The 19,925-nt window shown below is 52.4% G+C and overlaps 1 protein-coding gene across 1 annotated transcript; it reads right to left on the bottom strand.

Moving 5' to 3' along the window:
* Nucleotides 1-750: 750 nt before the first annotated feature.
* SLC66A1 (solute carrier family 66 member 1) lies at nucleotides 751-19,766 on the bottom strand. Its single transcript, XM_061568030.1, has 8 exons — nucleotides 19,667-19,766; nucleotides 9,755-11,193; nucleotides 8,797-8,926; nucleotides 6,491-6,575; nucleotides 5,503-5,645; nucleotides 4,823-4,906; nucleotides 2,287-2,472; nucleotides 751-1,449 (listed from the first exon to the last, which is right to left on the bottom strand). Exons 2-8 carry the CDS (start codon nucleotides 10,018-10,020, stop codon nucleotides 1,372-1,374), a joined length of 972 nt encoding a protein of 323 aa, XP_061424014.1. The 5' UTR covers nucleotides 10,021-11,193; nucleotides 19,667-19,766; the 3' UTR covers nucleotides 751-1,371.
* Nucleotides 19,767-19,925: the final 159 nt, after the last annotated feature.

Here is a 19,925-nt window from a genome sequence, read left to right as displayed (position 1 = left end):
TGAATCCTTGCAGTCTCCAAAGCTTCAAATCTAGAACCACTACCTCGCCGAATGGCACGTGCCCTCTTCTGTCGGAGCACATTTACATTCCAACTCCCAAGAGGTGCCCACTCCCGGTTTGCCATCCCACTATTCTGCAGCATCTTCTTGGTTCTTTCGGTAAAGTCACGTAGAATGGAAATAATAAAATAATAAAAGTAAAACATAATAAAAAATATTATTTTATTATTACTATACTATATTACTTTATTTCGTTTTATTTTTATTATTTTATTACTTCCATTCTACGTGACTTTACCGAAAGAAGCAACAAGATGAATCCCCGCAGTCACGAAAGCTTTAAATCGAAATTTATTCTGCAGCTGCAATTTACGTCGGCGGTCTCGCGGTGAATGAAAGTTCCCCGCGAATCGGTGATTGCGCATTGCAACGCCGGCTGCACGCGGAAAACTTTTATTCTGCGGTCGAACAATACGGTGGGGTAGCGGTGACGCCGTGGTTAGTACACCGCACAAAGAACCTGGCGACCCGAGTTCGATTCTTGGCGATGGCTGCTCATCGGCGGCGGGCAATATCCGAACCGATTCCAGGTCACCGCCCCACCTTTCACGAACCCCCACACTCACAGTTGTGAAGTATGGTAAAAACCACCATGACTGACTTTCCCTTCTACGTGACTTTACCGAAAGAACCAAGAAGATGACTGACTTTGTCTCGGATTGACTATAGGCTGTACGTTATATTTTTATAAAAAAAATAATGCTTACAATTATGCCTTTAAAATCATGCATAATACTATAGATAAAACATGTGCTTATATCCAGTAGGCTGATCTAAAAAGTTACCCTTTGCTTTCCCCCCCCCCCCATGCCACCAGTGTAAGGTAAGGGATACATTGCTTATAAGAGGATTGTGACTACAGGTGTGCTCATGCCATCCTGCGCCTACAGCGATTATAGGTGCTAGTCCTTGAAGAATCAGCCTTGCCACAATCGAGTTCAAATCCTAGTTGGGAGCCTATAATTCCTTCAGGGTCGATAAAACGAGTACCACTTTGTGGGGGAAGTCGACAGTGATTGTTCAATGGAAATACTCACCACCGTCATAGGAATGTGGAATTACCACCCCTGGCTCAGGGCTATAAAAACAGGGCATGCGCACCGCCTTAATGCTCATTTCAGTAACAAATCACAGATTTTTGATAAATGTGACATATGATTAACATCAACAATCATATAAAATGTGTAAATCTGATAAAAGCTTGCGAAGACAACACGGATAAGTTTGAGCACCGATGACAACCATTTCTTTTTCAGTTCCGTCTTCTCTCTTGTCATCCATTTTTTTTCCCATCGCACCATGTGACGTGGCTCAGCCAATCAGCGGCTCCCGCTCGTCGTGTCGTGTGGCATGCTGTGGCTTGCTGTACTTGATGAACTGGATGGTTATCTGAGGGTCGAAGGTCAAGGATCAGAGTTCACAAGGTCATTGCGCCCATCAACCCTCCACCGGTGAGGGCTCAATGCATCTGTGGAACAATTATTATATTGATAGGGGAGTAGGGATAAGGCGGGGGGGGGGTAATGGGGAGAAAGGGAAGGTCGAGGGCAGGACGAGTGGTACTCTATTTGTTTCAACGCACGGTCGCAATTATTACAGAGATAAAATGACGCTCGATTATGCTAAATAATTATTAACGAATGGGCAGCGGGCTGGAGTACCGCTCACGGCTGTCAACACCACTCTGCAGCGTCGCACAAATCGCTCATCCAGCAGTGGCCACCGCAGCTTCACCGCCCTTGCTTCATTGGACTGGGTTGCCAAAATTAAATTTAACCGGCGGACAGAATTACAGTTCTGGCATCAAAAGTACCACAGAGAGCCTTCTGCGGAGATCGCGTCGCGTCTCCGCTCCGCGTCTATGTTCGTATGTACGATGAACTTCTTTCGCACCGTACTTAGCCAACCGTGCTAATCGGAGGTGCGAGGGAAGCACAACAAACTCAACACAAAAAGCAGTTCTAAACAAAGTGGCTTCCCACTAGCTATCGGAAGCAAGAGTGTCCCAGACGGCCGCAGAAGCGCATCTGAACGCGGTGTGACCGTCATTGTTCGATGCCCAGCCAAAAGCCGCCGCCGCCGCGAGTACGACCGAAGTTCGCGCAACGGTTTACGCTCCTCGATGAGATCGGTGAGGTAAGGGGGGTGAGGGCGGGGGCGGGTGGGGGGTGCCTGAAGAATCACAAGGCAACGGTTTTCCCCGTGCTCGATCGCAGGCGAGGATACGCAAGTGTCGAGGCTGAGCGTGCCCAGGCTGCCCACGAGCCAGGGCAGGTGGCGCAGGAAGTAGCAGCCCTGCGTGTCGCCCTCGTCCGGGTTCTTGAGCAGCACGCTGAGCCCGTACGTCAGGTTGCCCAACACGGTTAGCGCGAACAGCATGTACGACACGCCCTGCGTGGAGTGCCGCTTGTACTGCACGCACAGGGGGTGTGGGGGTGGGGCAGTGGGGGGGGGGGCAGTGGGGGGGGGTGGGGGGCATGGAGGGCGACGAACCGATCGCCGGGGATGAATTTTGCCGGGTGGCGGCGGTGGTGGTGGCTACGTAATCCAGCATGGCGGAGACAGAAACGAAGGTTGGCGGATCACGCGGATGTTGTGAAACGCCCTTCCCATGCGCATCGAGGTGGTGCTGTAACCTTAGCTTGTCAGGACAAGGTAGAATGGCAAGTGTGGACTCCATCCGTGTGTGTGTATGTTGAATTTATTTCGCACTGTGCAGAGCCACCCATGCTAATCGGAGGAAAGGGGAAAGGGCAAAAAAACTAAACACAAAAAGCAGTTTTAAAGAAATGAGTTTGTCAATCTAGATTATTTAAAAGTGCATAGCTCCAGTGGCTTTCTAATATCGGAAGGAAGAGCGCTCCAGACGGCCGCAGAAGCGCATCTGAAAGCGCGCGATGCGGTGACCGTTTCCGTTCAATGGCCAGCCAAAAGTCGCTGCTGCGAGGATGGCCGCAGTTTGCGTGGTGGTTTATCAGCAAGGTACGGGATAGGGTTAACCCCCTCGCGTGTGTGGGTTTTCTCTGGGTGCTCGGGTTTCCTCCCGCACGTATGAACGCTCGGTGAGGACCACAGAGCCTGGGGAGACATTTGGCGGCGGCGTAACCGTGTCCGGCTGTCTTTCCCGTACAATGTGTGCGGTGGCGCGTTACAAGTTGAATTTTAAAAATAAATATATATAATTTCTCACTGAAGATTTTCCTGGCCGCTGGTAGACTGGAGTAGGTGGGTACGCAACTCCGATTTGCACGGTATCGTGCGAAAGAACCTCAACACACATACACATGTAGTGTAATAGCGCCGGCTGGTGACCAGCAGCGGCAACTGCGGTGGACAAAAAGTACACACGTCGGTGAGCGTATACACGGTTGTGTCGGCAGGGCGGATGAACTGGGGCAAGGGTCATAGAGGGCCCCATCTGGAAGCCCCTGTAACCTGCTAGTGGTATTCTTAGGTTTTTTCGGTAAAGTCACGTAGGTAAAAAATACAAATTAATTAAAGTGTTGGCCGTGAATAAAAAAAATGCAAAGATTCATATTCTTAGGTTTTTTCGGTAAAGTCACGTAGGTAAAAACATTAAAAAGCAAAATAAAATAAAAATCACGACGTTTCGGAGGCAACACAAGCCTCCGTCTTCAGGTGGAACCGTCACAGCACGATAGCTGTATCAAGTATTTTATTTTAATTTTACTTTTATTGATTTTAATTTTATTACCTACGTGACTTTACCGAAAAAACCTAAGAATATGAATCCTTGCAGTCACGAAAGCTTCAAATCTACCTGCTCGTGGGTTCGAGAAAGGAGGCGCGGCCAGGGTGGAGCCAGGCCACGCTGGGAGGATAAAAGGGGCCGAAAGCGGGAGCTCGGGGCTGCCGGTTTGGGGATTGGATCGTCTCGTCGCCATCGTCGCTGCGGTCTTCGCTCGACATTGCTAGATAGCCCGTTAGCTGTCTCGGTCAGCGCCGCCGATGTTAGCCGGCTAGTGTTGTGTCATAGGCTAGCGAGTACAGAGTGTGTGCAGGCGAGATCGTGCGTGTTCAATCAAGAAGGTGCCTCTATACACCTCGTCTCCGACTCGCTGACACTACACATACATGACGAGCATAGCCACAGTCTGCCTGGCGGAGTGCGGATCAACCCCACTACCGGGTTTCTAGCCCTAGACTGCGGGTCGACTCCGGAGCCGCATGCGGCTCTTGAAAGTCGAAAGAAAAAGGCTCTTCTTGTTACTTTGGCTGCCGACCCCTGACCATGGAAGTGCAGTTCACCATGGGCAGGGGTTGGCAAACTGCGGCTCTGGAGCTGCACGTGGCTGGCTCAAATGAGGACTGTTTCGTGACGTTATTTATTAAGAACCGCGGTCTCGTATTCACGTGCATTGTGGCCCTTTAAATATTTGCGTTTTTTTTTTACAGAATTCGAAAATAAAACATTGCCCTTCTCGTTGTGTTGTTTGCCGATCCCCGCTCTAGAAAAGCGCCGTGGTGGCATGCGTGGTGTCATGCGTGGTGGTGTCACGTGGTGGTGTGCGTGGTGGCGTGCGTGGTGGCGTCGCGTGGTGGCGTGCATGGTGGTGTCGCGTGGTGCTGTCGCGTGGTGGTGTGCGTGGTGGTGGTGTGCGTGGTGGCGTGTGTGGTGGTGTGCGTGATGGTGGTGTGCGTGGTGGTGTGCGTGGTGGCGTGTGTGGTAGCGTGGGTGGTAGCGTGTGTGGTAGCGTGTGTGGTAGCGTGCGCGGAACTCCGAAGCACACAGCTCGCTTACGTTTTTGTGGATCTGTGGCAGGCGAGATCCCAGGTAGAAGAGGCAGGAGATGGAACCCGATGCGTATCCGATGGCGATCTCGGGCTGCTCACGCACGCACACAAAGACGACGATTCCCCCCCCACCGAGTAGGCTCGCACAGACAGTAGGGGGCGAGCGCCGTTTCGGCGAGTAGCAACACCTATGAAGGCCGACATGGCACACGTGGGGGGTGGGTGGCCAGCGCCACGCCCGGCCGCCTTTGTCTCGCCAGTGCCGATGTTTACACACCGCACCGGGTGCTCATTTAAGGCTACGTTCACGCACGCGCATCTGTGTGTGTGTGTAGTGTAGCGGTTAGCGCGCTGCGCTATGAACCTGGCGACCTGGGTTCGATTCCCGCTCACGGCCAACACCAGTGACGATTATCTGAACCGGTCCTGGGCCTCCCCTAGGTCGACTCAGCCTCAAATGAGTACCTGGTGCGGTGTGTAAACATCACCACTAGGGAGACAAAGGCGGTCGGGCGTGGTGCTGGCCACCCACCCCGTCGTGTACCGTTCCGGCCTTCATAGGTGCTCGCTAACAGCACTTGCCCCTACAGTCTGTTAAGGCTATACGGGGGATCTTTGTGTTAACACGCATGTGCGTGCTGGCACATGCATGCATGTTGGCACGTGCGTGCGTGCGTGGGTACGTACGTCCACGTACGACTTTGACGACAGCAGGCTTCTCCCCAAGCGGCCCGTCGCCAGCGCCTGACTGGGCGAACGTCCGAGCAGACCGACCAATCCCGTGCCTCCCAGGACGCAGGCCACGCCCATCGCATTCACGCTCAGGGAAGCTGGCGGATGACATCGACGGGGAAAAACACACCCACGACATTAATCGGACAGCCAAAAACAAATAATATCCATCTGGGCTCTTGGGCGGCTTAAAGATATGTGGGCCCCCCCAATTCCAGTGCATGTGGTACTTACTACTCGGACATCTGTGAAAAAGAGCTTTCAAGCTCATTGGATTCCTCCAGTATAAATATTCTGACTTAATGATGTTAGTTTTTATACCTAGCGTCGTCCGTTCGCGTAAATTGCACCTCGCAATCGCCGAGGAACCAACGAATGCCTGAGCTCTGCGGTCCTATGTTTATTAGAATGTATTTAGCCAATTTTATTCTTGTGCATGGCAAATACGTTCAATTAATGAGCGTTTAAACATGTGGGTGGAACCCGAAGGACCCGGAGACAACTCACGCACGCGATAGGGCAACTCTTTCCCCGAACGGAAAGGACATGACATGAGAGTCTGTACTTTACCGCCTTCTCCTGGCAATGTACGTTGCACTTCTTTTGCACCGTACGTAGCCAACCGTGCTAATCGGCAAGCCAGGGTCTGGTACCTCTCTGACGCCCACAGCAAGGGGGTTTCGCAACATTTGTGCGATCCACCAACACCCGTTTACTGTGGGTTAACATTAACCAGGGCGGCCGCTCGGGTTCCAACTGAGAACCTCTGCCACAAGCTGCAAGACGCATTACCGCTTGGGCATGTCGTCGCTTGGTATCGTCGCGCGTATATGCTGCGGCTGGATCGTTCCGCGCGTGAACTCGGCTGCATCGTCGCGTGCGCTGCGGCTGCATCGTCGAGCGAGCCGTGGCTCCATCGCCGAGCCGCGTCGCGTTCACTTACTCAGGCCTTGGTTGCGTCGCTTGTAGTAGAGGTACTGGAGGATCATCACCATGTCCATGCAGACGTAGTAGATGGCGGTGTACTTCTGTTAAACACGAAGGGAAACACCACGGGCTCGTCAGACTGGACCCACCGCTACGACAGAGGGCCTTCCCCACGCCTGCGTTGGCTTTAGTGGGCGGGGGGTTATTTGACCATACTTCGCAACGCTGGTCAGTGCGAGTTGGTGAAGGCGGGGGGGGGGGGGGGGGTGAGAGGCATGGTGTACGTCTGTAAACACAGTCCACGTTGGTCCGGACGTTGACCCAACGGTTCCAACCACACACCGACGTTGCCCCAACATTTGGATGTTTACTGGGAACTTCCTTATAACCTCGATGGTGGGAACTGGGACGCCCCAACTTTTGAATTAATTTCACATCATCATCATCACTAGCCATGGTCAATCCACTGCTGGATGACAGCCTCCCCAATCCACCGGCACATCTCAAGATCCACCGGTGGATTATGATAATCCACTTAAGCACCTGCATATGGGCTTTCGCGACCAATATCATCCATAAGAGGCTTTTTGGGTTAGATTGTGTTCAGCAGTAGCAGAACACGCGTGCCAACAAGGACACTCAATTCATTTTGATAATGTTGAAGTTCTGTGCAAAACTAGCTACGACTGGCCAAGACTAATTAGAGAATCTATCGAAATTGAAAGTAAAGAAAATTTTAACCGTTCGGATAGCTACCGCCTTAGTGCTGCATTATTTAAATGCATGCCTATAAAGGGCACCATACTTCAAAGGATTACTGTTGGTACGGCTATTTTAATACACAAAATAGACAGCAAGGACAAGATCATAGGGCTCGCATAATGCACATGCATCATGTACGTTGACTCACTAACCCCCCCCCCCTACTTTGCGCAAGAGCGCAGAAGCGTGGTCACCACATCTACGCCTCTATATAAAGAACGACACAAATCTGGCTGTCGCCTGATGAAGCTAGTTGTAATTACCGGCGAAACCTCTATTACACTGGTCAACAAAACAAAAAACATTTTTTTCTGGCCTGGACTTTTGCAGCTGTTTTAGACTAATTTCAGGGTGCTGATTCCAAATCTGATCTCATATTTGCTCTATCACATCTCATTTTATGCTATCGGCATACCCCATTTTCATTGATTTTACCCGAAATTAACTCTGTCACTTATGATTGCAAGTTGTTGCGAGTCAGTGACTGCTTTAGTGTTAAAATACGGTGCTGTATTTTTAGGATAGTGTGTTTATAATATAATGTTATGTAGATATCCACATTCATTTAATATTTTTATTCTGCAGCTTTTATTGAAAATGCAATATTTGATATCTCAAAAACCTGATGTGATAGACAAAAACTGATGCTAGATTTGGAATCAGCACCCCAAAATTACCTTGTAACCGTTGGAATACCTTATGCCAGAAAAAGTGTGTTGACCAGTGTAGTTAATGTATTGATAACTGTCACATCCTTCGTTCACACGGGAAGGACTCAAAGGAGACTCCAGATTATGTTACAGAAGCTTTGGGGGATGTGTGGCCAATTCCACGTGCTCGTGTTTGGCTTCATGTGGCGTGAACTCTGCGGACCCAGAGACAAACCCACGTAAACAAATGAAAATAAATTAATAGCCACAAATCACCACGTAGTTACGAGCCTAGATTTTAACACTTTGCAAGGCAGATATCATTAATGCATTGGTTTCTCTCCATCTGTACGTAATGAGGGCACGCGGTAATGGACAGCCATTGTAATTTATATTCTTCATTCATCCCCCCCCCCACTTCGCACGTGAAGGACTCACAAGTGACGTCATCACATCTGCCCCTCTATTTAAAGAATGAAACAGGAGGATTTCTCTACAAACCAAAACGTTGTCCTCAGATTGTAAATGTTGTGGCTTTGTTCTCCAACACACCGGTGTGCTGTACTAGTAGCGAATTGGCACGTTCTGTTTACGTGACAACCCTTACTAGTTGGCTGTGTCGGGTGGTGTCGGGTTTAACGACGCATTTATATTTACGCGATCCAACCCAAAAAACCTCTTATGGAAGCGCTAACTGGTCAAGATGATCCAATACTAATTAAATTTTTGTTTAAAATGTTGTGTTACTTTTCGCGAAAAACTGAACAAATTGATCGATGGATTGTCCAAAACTTGGCGATAAATAATGTGCTAAATTGGATTTTTAAAAAATTGCCTAAATTCCAGGCGTATGCATGCTTTTTATTCCTTACTCTACCGTAGTTATATTTTTGTGTGTTAATGCGCTGACCTGCAGCGAGAGCTGATTGGCCAGGAAGCAGCCAATGAGATTGGAGGTGTCGCCAAAGAGCCAACACAGGAGGAACCAGATGGAGAGGGCCTCGTCGGCTCGTCCCGTCCGATACGACTCGTACAGCTGCCTGTAAACACGCATTCGCACCAAACAACAACAGCAGCAGCAGCAGCCATTCGCCACTAAGCGGCGGTGACGCCACCACGGCACTTGTGCCAGGCCAGGTGCACTCCCGAGGCCGCGTGAAGTATCAAAGGCTCGCTGTTGGCAGTAGGTCACGGGACAGACCCTGCAGGTGCCATGGGTTGACTGACTGAGATGACTGGCATCACCCATGCCCCCCCTACTGTGCCGTGCGCACGCACACACACCCACGCGGACACAGTGGAACTCCGCCGGGCGGATCCTCTTATCCGTGTTCGTAGATGATACACTGGTAGGCACTTTGTTAGACGAGAGCCTACCCCACGCACATGTGGATTGAGTGAGAGTGGGTTATTTGAACAAACTATGCCACGCCGTCTCACCCCAGGGTGTGCAGATGTGGGAGCGTAGGAGTACGGCACAACAATATATTTTTTTTTTCCCGCGCCGTCTTTTGCTGCCCACACGGCACAGACGGCTACTTTTTTCTGCGTGGTAGAGCGCTGACAGGTTCAGAGGATGGGTTTGTCAACACTTCTGGGTAAATTATTTTATTTCGCCCAAAAGGCTTACGATGGGGCCACACTGGATTTTCGACTTGAGTTAAGTGGGCAGACGTGCACGCACGACAGACAGCTGGGGCAAGTGCTGTGAGCGAATACCTAATAAGGCCGGCACGGCGCACGAGCGGGGTGGGTGGCCAGCACCGCGCCCGGCCGCCTTTGTCTCCCCAGTGGCGACGTTTACACAGCCGCACCGGGTACTCAATTTGAGTCGACACGTACGTACACACGCAGCGCGCGCAACTCACGGCATGGAGGCGAAGAGGAAGCAGAGCAGGGAGAGCAGCCCGAGCACGACGCTGGCGACGTCGCGCCCGTTGCTGGCGCACTCCCCGAACACGGTGGAGATCCACGCGATGGAGCCGTTGGCGCACACCACCTTGAGCGCCTGCGCCAGGTGGCACTCGCTGGCGTTGGGCCCCGCGGTGCCCAGCGCCGCCGCCGGCGCCGCCCACCAGGAGGCCCCGGCGTCAGGGTCCCACGCTCGCCCCGGCACCTCGCCGCCACCGGCCATCGCGGTCGACGATCGCTGGGTTGGTCGGGGTTAACGAGGGCGGGCGGGCGGGCGGGCGCCGCGTAGGAGGATGTGACGCGGTGTTAGCGGCGCTACCTTGAGGGGTCAAGTGCAGCGGCGCTGGGTTTAGGGTCACGTCGGTTGTTTTTTTTTTCTTGTTTCGAGCCTCAAAGTGCACCTAGCCTGGCGTGGGCGTTGATGCGATGTTGCCGCCTCGCCTTGTTGTTTGTGGATTTTTTTGTCGTTGACGGCGCGTTGTATGAATGCCTTCCCGGGCGACTTTCAATCCCACGATTGTAAATCTACTCCCCAACAACGAACAAACCCCTCTGTTATTTAACTCCTCGCCTCTAGACGGCCGCTCTATTTGAATTGGGTTACCAGCGGTGGCTTTGGCAGCAGCGGTTGGTTGTCAATTTGAGTAAGTGGATAATTAAGGCGCCATCGACGGCACCGCGTTGACAACAGTAGCGATTAAAAATATACATATATATATTTACGTTATATATAAATAACAGAAGCCACTCTAGGACCTCCCCCTAATGAAGCACAAATTTGCTTTGCGAGCCGAACGCTTTTCAAACGATGCCTCTTAAGTTGGGTTGCAGAGAAGCGCAACGGAAATCACCGTCCTTCGGCTGTGGCGCGTGGATTCCGTACGGCGCGTACCGTCACTGCCCGCTGCGTGCGCCCAGCCTCATCAACGTCGACTTTGCTTCAACAACTGGTGTAACCTTATCGACGCTATTTAAGCGTGGAAGAGTAGGCCAAAATACCTCCTTGGAGAGTTTTTTTCTCTAGCGCTCACTCTCGCAGTGCGAGGTATTTTCTGCCGGCGGTGGCGCACCCTCCGATTAGCACGGTTGCATACGTACGGTGCGAAAGAAGTTCTACGTACGTACGTACGTAATAGACGAACAACGAATTGACCTTTGGTTTCAACATAAAGCAACGGGCCCAGTGCAGGCTGCGGTCGTGTGTTGAGCTTTGGGTCGTGGACGAGAGGAGCGCGAGCGGAGGAGGGTACGCCGACGTGCCGAACGTGACACGCGGAGGACTCTGGAAGACGAGACGGGCCGGGCGAACAGGAGGCAGCGGCGGTCGGCGGAGGACAGTGGACGGTCGCCGTGAGAGACGAGACGCCACGGAGTCGCGCTTGCCCGGTACAGGGGCCTGCAAAAGAAAATGTCAATGTTGCCACGAGGGCACAAAATTTTGTCACGCGAGCCCCAGGTTCCGTTTCGTTATCGCCGCTCGCCGTGACGCTTGAGTCGACGACTGTGGCAAGAGCAAAGTGTTGAAGAGACCAATTAGTTTCAAGGACAATGCATTTATTATCATAGTGTGTTTTTTGTTTGCATTTGACTGCAGGTATTGTGGTTAATGCAGACATGAATCCTTGTAAAAAGGTTTCAGTTTTGTTGCCAGAAAAAAGGGGAAAACACCTATTATTATATTTTGGTACTGGCAAAGGAGGTCTAATGATGATTCACGGGAGTTGTTTGACCATACTTCACCGCACTCGTCAGTGTGGGCTGGTGAAGTGGGCGGATGGTTTTTTAATGAATCGGCGGGGGGGGGGAGGGGTATGTTAATTTGTGTCGACGCAACGCACGGCTGACAAATGCTTCAACAAAGCGGAATCGTTCCAAGTGTGGTGAATACGGTGATAACGAGTGGCACTGGGTTGTACAAGTTCACACGCAGACCCGGCCATTGCTGAATCGCACAAATCGCGCACGCCAGACATTTGTCACGGGCGAGCGAATTCGCGGCCGCGAGACCGTGGCGAGACAATTTGGCGCACCGATGTGAAACGCTCTCGCGCACTCGCACTCCTCGTCCCGCTACTTTCCTCACTCTAACATTTGGCGCAGAGGCGTTTTTGCGACCAATATTATTCGTAATTATAAAGGTTTTTTTTTTGTAAATGTTGTGGGGTTATTCTCCAACACTCCGGTGTGCTCAAGTCGTAACGAATTGGCACATTTCGTTTTACGTGACAAACCTTACTAATTGGCCGTGTGGCTTAACCCATTTGTCTTTACGCGCTCCAACCAAAAAAAATCCTTTATCTACTCCATCATTTGCGAATTCCCTCTCCCATCATCTCTTTCCCACACCCCCCCCCCCCCACCGAAGTTTTCATAACCTTGCCCAATTCAAAGAGATGTTGTTGTTTTCTCAAGAGACGTGTCATTAACACTTACCTAGATTACAAGTTTGATGGTGCCGTTTGTTCGCTGGCCCGCTTAACGGTTTTGGGCCTTTCGGCCAGTATTTGGTTACGAAAGCTAGAAAGATTCCCCATGAAGCATTCACAGGCCGTTGGGGCAAGTGCTGCGAGCGAGCACCTACGAAGGCCGGCACGGCACTAGGGAGTGTGGCCAGCACCAACACGCCTTTGTCTCCCCCAGTGTCGATGGTCACACCGCCCCAGGCACCACTCATTTATGGCTGAGTCGACCTAGAGAAAGAAGCCCAGGCCCAATTCAGATAATAACCATTTAAGATGGTCATGGTCGTGGGAATTTTGACTCGGGGCGCCAGGTTCATAGTGCAGTGCGCTAACCACTACCCTACCACCACCCCAAGACAAAGATCCCCCAAATAGCCTCAACAGACTGTTGAGGCAAGTGCTGTTAGCGAGCACCTATGAAGGCCGGTAGGGCACACGAGGGGGTGGGTGGCCAGCACCACGCCCGACCGCCTTTGTCTCCCCAGTGGCGATGTTCACACATCGCACCAGGTACTCATTTGAGGCTGAGTCGACCTAGGGGAGGCCTAGGACCGTTTCAGATAATCGTTAACTGGTGTTGGTGGCCGTGAGCGGGACTCAAACTCGGGCCCCTGGGTTCGTAGTGCAGCACGCTAACCGCTACACTACCACTCCCCACACACAAAGATAAAGATCCCCTGTATAGCCTTAACAGACTGTAGGGGCAAGTGCTGTTAGCGAGCACCTATAAAGGCCGGCACGGCACACACGAGGGGGTGGGTGGCCAACCCCACGCCCGGCCGCCTTTGTCTCCCTAGCCGCGATGTTTACACATCGCACCAGGTACTTATTTGAGGCTGAGTCGACCTAGGGGAGGCCCAGGACCGGTTCAGATAATCGTCACTGGTGTTTGCCGTGAGCGGGAATCACACACACGACAACACACACATGCAGCACACAGCACACACCCAGAACCCCCGGAGAAAACACACCACACACATACACCACACACACACACACCTGCAACACACAAAGATAAATCACACGCACACACATACAGCACACCAAGGGGACAAACACAAAACACAGAGAAACGCCGACTCAGTCCAGTGGAGGGGTGGTGGGTGGTGGGGCAGGGGGGGGGCTGCAGCTGAGAACAAATGCCACCGCCGCCGCGATTATATCATCACCATCATCATCACCACCAGCATCACCACCAGCTTCGAGCAGCCGTCACGTGCTGTTTGCGCGCTCGTGTCTAACCGGCCCTGGCACTCACACGGCCAACGTCAGTGGTGTTAATCATCTAAACTTGTCTTAGGAAGATCACGCCCCCCATTCCCCATTGGTAGAATCAGACTTAAATGGGGTCCCGGTGCGGTGTAAGTAAAACAAATAAGAATCAGTGTTCATTTGAAGCTTTCGTGACTGCAGGAATCCATACTCTTTGGTTCTTTCGGTAAAGTCAAGCAGCCCCCCCCCCTCTCTCTCTCCCCTTACCCCCCCCTCTCTCCTCTTACCCCCCCCCCTCTCTCTCCCCTTGCCCCTCCCCTCTCTCTATCTCCCCTTGCCCCCCCTCTCTCTCTCCCCCCTTGCCCCTCCCCTCTTTCTGACCTATATAACCTCTTGCCACGGCAGCTCTCTCGCCTACTTCAGCATGTGTCTTGCTGTGTTTGTTCCACCTGATGAAGGTTGCTTGTGTTGCGATCGAAACGTCGCAATTTGTTTGATTTTATTTCTACCCACGTGACTTTACCGAAATAACCAAAGAGGATAAAAAAAAATCAGCTTTAGGGAGACAAAGGTGACACCCCCCCCCACCCCCTCGTGTTTAGCGTAGCTGCCCGCCTGAATGGGCGCTACTAACTACAACACTTGCCCCACCAACCTGTGTAGGCTGCATGGTAAGAGGGGGGGGGGGGGGTCTCTGTTGTTTTCTAGAATCGCATTTATTCAGCTTTATATTAATAATGAAACTATCAATGTTTCAGTTTAAGTGCTGTACAGTACATTTCAAAAGTTAAGGTTACAAAAAAAAGAATAAAATAATCAGCTCCTTTGTGAATCCCCTCCTGGATGAAGGCCCAACTCCCCCAGGCAGATGCCGGTCATGCGGGGGGGGGGGGGGGGGTGTTTTGACCATACTTCACCACGCCGGTGAGTAGAACCCCACAAACCGCATTTCAAACACCGCGCAGATAGATTCAGTAATCCGCTGCTTTGCCGCCGTATTTGGTCATGTATCGCTACTTATGCCATCAGTAGAGTACATAAACACACGCACTGTCTATGTGTGTGCGTATGAACTCGCTAACTGGACTGAAATCGCTGAAACCAGTTGTAAAACAACGCGGTCGTGGGCTGTTACGACCGTCAACCCAAATTATGTTGCCATAAAAGCCGATCGTCAAATCGCTCAAAATGTGTCCGACCTCGTCACTTCTCAGAAGCTCAAGCAGTGATCGAGGCAGCTTGGAAGGGTACCACCACCACGCACTTACTAGAGTCGTGTTGTTGTTGGTACAGTCGTAGTAGTACTAGGCTGCTGACGGACAGCAACATCATTCGTATGCTCCTACGTCCATTCAAACTATGACACTATTTTACTGGTAGGAACCTCCTGGTTACACCAGCCCACAGGGGATTATTGTGTCCGTCCGTCGTGCAGGGAGGGGCTGGGTGGGGAGTGAGGGGCTGGGTGGGGAGGGTGGGGTGGGGCTGGGTGGAGGGTGGGGCTGGGTGGAGGGTGGGAGGGGTGGGGCTGGGTGGGGAGGGGCTGGTCACCCCGTGGTGCCCTTATAAAACTCAACGTTTAACCTACTCACGCCAGCTTGTGCCCGCCCTCACAGTCGGGCATATTTGCGGAATACACCACGCCGCCGTTGACCCTGCAGGCCATTGACCGAGCAACCCAATGTTCCTACCAGCTCCCTCCGCAGGAATGTGTTGATTTACCAGGTAACGCCCCACCGAGCTATACAGCTCTTTTCTCACAAGCGACCTGGGCCGTAAATGATGGCTCAACAAAGTGGCTCATCATCACGTGGAAATGTATAGCAGCCAAATACTCTGAATGCGTGATGATGATTCTAAATATGGAAGGAAAAACCGGAAGACCCGGATAAAAATCCCCAAGACCGCGGGGAGAGAGAGAGACACGCAAACTCCAGGATTGAACCCACGAGCTCCTGTACACCAGGTAAGGTAGTTAACATCTCGTCACATCAGCGCCCTACGCTTGCTCGCACGGACCAGCGTGGTGAAGTATGGTTTGATAATTAACCCCCAAGACCTGCAACGAAGCGGGGTGGGGGGTAAGGGACCCTCATCTAGCAGGGGAACGGACACGGTGTGCCGTGCGAGGGTTGGGGAGCGGTGGTGTTGCGGTTAGCGCGCTGCACTACGAACTTGGTGACCAGAGTTCGATTCCCGCTCATGGCCAACACAAATGACGATTATCTGAATCGGTCCTGGGCCTCACCTAGGTCGACTCAGCCCCAAATGAGTACCTGGTGTGGTGTGTAAAACATCACCACTGGTGAGATAAAGGCGGCCGGGCGTGGTGTTGGCCATTCACCCCCTCGTGAGCCATACCGGCCTTCGTAGGTGCTCGCTAACAGCACTTGTCCCAATAGTCTGTTAAGGCTATACGGGAAATATTGGTCTTTGTGTGTGGGTGGGTGGAGGGGGGCAAAGGTGGGGAGGAGGTGATGACCGACAGAGTCATCATAGCTGAAGTTCTCACTCTGGTTTCGTTCCTGTACAAAGAGAAAATCTATTTCCGTTTAGTAAATGACGGAACGCATTGCTAGACGGATGAAGGAACACCATTCGTGAGTGCAGCAGCAGATAGAGCATGTACCGTTACACGTTCAGGCGCTAACTGTGGATGAGGGATGATGATGATGATCTCCATATCGACCCCGTGGTCAGTTCCACATTTAATTTTCCGAACTTCTTATTTCGTACCTCAGACGTACTGTATAAAACAAACAGCCACACCTGTTGTCGAAGTATTTGGTTGTGCTTGTGAGTTGCATTATTGGTTGTGCTTGTGGCACCACTGCTGGCTCAACAGCATCATCCACAATAGAGTTTTTTTTGGGTTAGATCGTGTAAATATAACTGTGTCGTTAAACCCGCCACCACCCGACACAGCCAATTAGTAAGGGTTGTCACGTAAACAGAACGTGGCCAATTCGTTACTAATACAGCACACCGGTTTGTTGGAGAGCCAAGCCACAATATTTACAATTTGAGTAATTGTTGTGTATTTGATCTCCAACACACCGGTGTGCTGTACTAGTGACGAATTGCCCACGTTCTGTTTACGTGACAAACTTTACTAATTGGCTGTGTCGGGTGGTGGCGGGTTTAACGACACATTCATATTTACGCGATTTAACCCAAAACAACCTCTATTATGGATAATATTGGTCACGAAAGCCTACTTACGTGTTAAACTCAACAGCATTACCAAGCAGTTTGCCTCCGAAAAAATCATGGCAAGTTAAATTCTTTCTCTGTATATTGTGGCGATTGTGCCCGCGTCGATCCAACGTCACCAGCCACGCGCTAACGTTGGCCTGACTTTGGCAAGACGTTAGCATGACGTTGGCATGATTACTGGGGGGTGAGGGGGGGGTGAGGGGGGGGGGTTGCGGGAGGTTTGAACCCTGTTTTTGTCGTCACAGGAACAAAATTTCCCACAAACCTGAACATTGTGCCAGCAACATTTTAATAATGTTATGTTTGATATAAATACGTTTGTTTCGTAACAACTTTTCATTATTGAAGGATTTGTCTGGTACGGTACCTCAATTGTAACTAAACGTTTAACGACGTTTACGGTATTCAAATGGAAATTTAAAAACAAGTGGTCATCTTACAATTAAATGATCGAGCCCCACGGTTGCTATTACGTTCAGTCAACCTACATGGGTGAGAGGGGGGGGGGCCGGGTCAACCTACATGGGTGGGTGGGGGGTGGTTTCGGGTCAACCTACATGGGTGGGTGGGGGGGGGGGTCAATATACATGGGTGGGGGTGGTTTCGGGTCAACCTACATGGGTGGGTGGGGTGGTTTCGGGTCAACCTACATGGGTGGGTGGGTGGGGGGTCAACCTACATGGGTGGGTGGGGGGGTTCGGGTCAACCTACATGGGTGGGTGGGGGGGGGTCAACCTACATGGGTGGGTGGGGGGGTTTCGGGTCAACCTAAATGGGTGGGTGGGGGGGGGTCAACCTACATGGGTGGGTGGGGGGTGGTTTCGGGTCAACCTACATGGGTGGGTGGGGGGGGTCAACCTACATGGGTGGGTGGGGGGTGGTTTCGGGTCAACCTACATGGGTGGGTGGGGGGGGGTCAACCTACATGGGTGGGTGGGGGGTGGTTTCGGGTCAACCTACATGGGTGGGTGGGGGGTGGTCAACCTACATGGGTGGGTGGGGGGGTTTCGGGTCAACCTACGTGGGTGGGTGGGGGGGTTTCGGGTCAACCTACATGGGTGGGTGGGTGGGGGGGTTTCGGGTCAACCTACATGGGTGGGTGGGGGGGGGTTTCGGGTCAACCTACATGGGTGGGTGGGGGGGGGTCAACCTACATGGGTGGGTGGGGGGTGGTTTCGGGTCAACCTACGTGGGTGGGTGGGGGGGGGTCAACCTACATGGGTGGGTGGGGGGTGGTTTCGGGTCAACCTATATGGGTGGGTGGGGGGAGGTCAACCTACATGGGTGGGTGGGGGGGTTTCGGGTCAACCTACGTGGGTGGGTGGGGGGGTTTTGGGTCAACCTACGTGGGTGGGTGGGGGGGTTTCGGGTCAACCTACATGGGTGGGTGGGGGGGTTTCGGGTCAACCTACGTGGGTGGGTGGGGGGGTTTCGGGTCAACCTACATGGGTGGGTGGGTGGGGGGGTTTCGGGTCAACCTACGTGGGTGGGTGGGTGGGGGGGTTTCGGGTCAACCTACATGGGTGGGTGGGTGGGGGGGTTTCGGGTCAACCTACATGGGTGGGTGGGGTGGTTTCGGGTCAACCTACATGGGTGGGTGGGGGGGTCAACAGCCGCTTCAGATATTCGCCACTGATGTTGGCCGTGGTAGGTGTTGTAGTGCAGTAGCCACTACATATTTACACACCGCACCAGATACTCATTTGAGGCTGAGTCAACCTAGGGTAGGCCCTGAACCGGTTCAAATAATCGTCACCGGTGTTAGCCGTGAGCGGGAATCGAACTCGGGTAGCCGGGTTCACAGCGCAGCGCGCTAACCACTACACTACCGCTCCCCACACGGACACACACGCACACACACACACCGACACACACACACGCACTGACACACACACACAACAACAACCGCCATTCGCCACTAAGTGGCGGTGACATCACCACGGCGTTCGTGGCAGGCGAGGTGAACTTTAAAGCCACGTGCTGTATCGAACGTCCGCTGTTAGGTCACGGGTCAGACCCAGGTGCCATGGGTCGATTAACTGAGATGACTGGCCGATGCACCAGCTGTGCCCCATACTTTGCCAACTTGCTTCGATTTATCGCCCGGAATTACGCTCGTTGTTGTGAGCGTCGCTCCTCTGCTCTCCGTTATTGCTGGAAAGCGACTGCCTCCAACAGCCCAGTAGCAGCGTCCTTCACGAGCCTCCTCCTCCTCCACAGAGGCCGATCTTGACACCGCTGCTACTAATTATTGGCAAGTCCACTCAGCTCCATATCCTCTCGTACCACATTCCATCTCTTCTCGAGCCCGTGCCACACACACGCACGCCTTAATGTAATTGAAGGGTAGTTGGAAAATACTAATGAACAAACTGGCAAGTCGCACGCGTGCCCCAACAGTGGTGACCCCTGCACTGCTACACACCCCACAATCAGCACGTGTTAAGTCAATCATCTAGTTAGTACATTACCACAGTACACGATTCTCGTCTTTGTATCAGCACAATGGGGAACGGTGGCGCAGTGGTTAGCGCAACTGCGCTACGAAGCCGGCGAGCTGAGTTACATTCCCGCTCAGGATCAAGGATAACTGTGACACGAGTATTTGAACTGGTCCCGGGCAACCCCTAGGTCGGCTAAGCCTAAAAAAAAGTCTGGTGCGGTGTGTAAAACATCACCACTGGTGTTACGCAAAGTCGACCAGGCGTGGTGTTGACCACCCACCCCCCTCGTGTGCCGTGCCGGCCTTCACAGGTGTTACTGCTTAACAACACTTGCCCCAACAGTCTGATAAGGCTATATTGGGGGGGGGGAGGGGGGGGGTCTTTGTTGGCCTTTCAGCAAATACATATATTCTCCCGCCTGTAGCATCAGCTTTAATCTTTTTCACACAAACTCGACGATCCTTACACACACACACCCACCCAGGCGAGTGTAGTACACACACAGGGGTGAGCGCGTGCCAGAGTTGGTACGTACCAAGAAGATTGTCGCTGTGGAAGCCAGCGGCGACGACGAAGACGACGACTTCTCACGCCGGCACGCAAGAACCCTGGCTCCTTCTGATGCGGAAATCATCGAGATCAGCTGGGGGGTGGAGTTAGGGGCGTGACCAGAGCAAGGGGGCGTGGTTAGGGGCGTGGTTAGGGGCATGGCTAGAACAAGGGGCGTGGTTAGGGGCGTGGTTAGGGGCGTGGCTAGAACAAGGGGCGTGGTTAGGGGCGTGGTTAGGGGCATG

This window comes from Lethenteron reissneri, chromosome 40 (genome assembly GCF_015708825.2).
Source record: "Lethenteron reissneri isolate LAM-NWPU_2019-01 chromosome 40, ASM1570882v1, whole genome shotgun sequence".
Classification (NCBI taxonomy): Eukaryota; Metazoa; Chordata; class Hyperoartia; order Petromyzontiformes; family Petromyzontidae; genus Lethenteron; species Lethenteron reissneri.
The sequence above is the reverse complement of the archived record's forward strand: the minus strand, read 5'-3'. Positions and strand labels throughout refer to the sequence as shown.

Coding starts and splice junctions, on each gene's coding strand:
- SLC66A1 (XM_061568030.1), bottom strand. CDS start 10,020: ATGGCCGGTGGCGGCGAGGTGCCGGGGCGAGCGTGGGACCCTGACGCC. Junction 6,576..8,796: donor CCAATCAGCTCTCGCTGCAG/GTCAGCGCATTA, acceptor CGTGTTTAACAG/AAGTACACCGCCATCTACTA. Junction 4,907..5,502: donor CGTCAAAGTCGTACGTGGAC/GTACGTACCCAC, acceptor GTGCGTGAGCAG/CCCGAGATCGCCATCGGATA.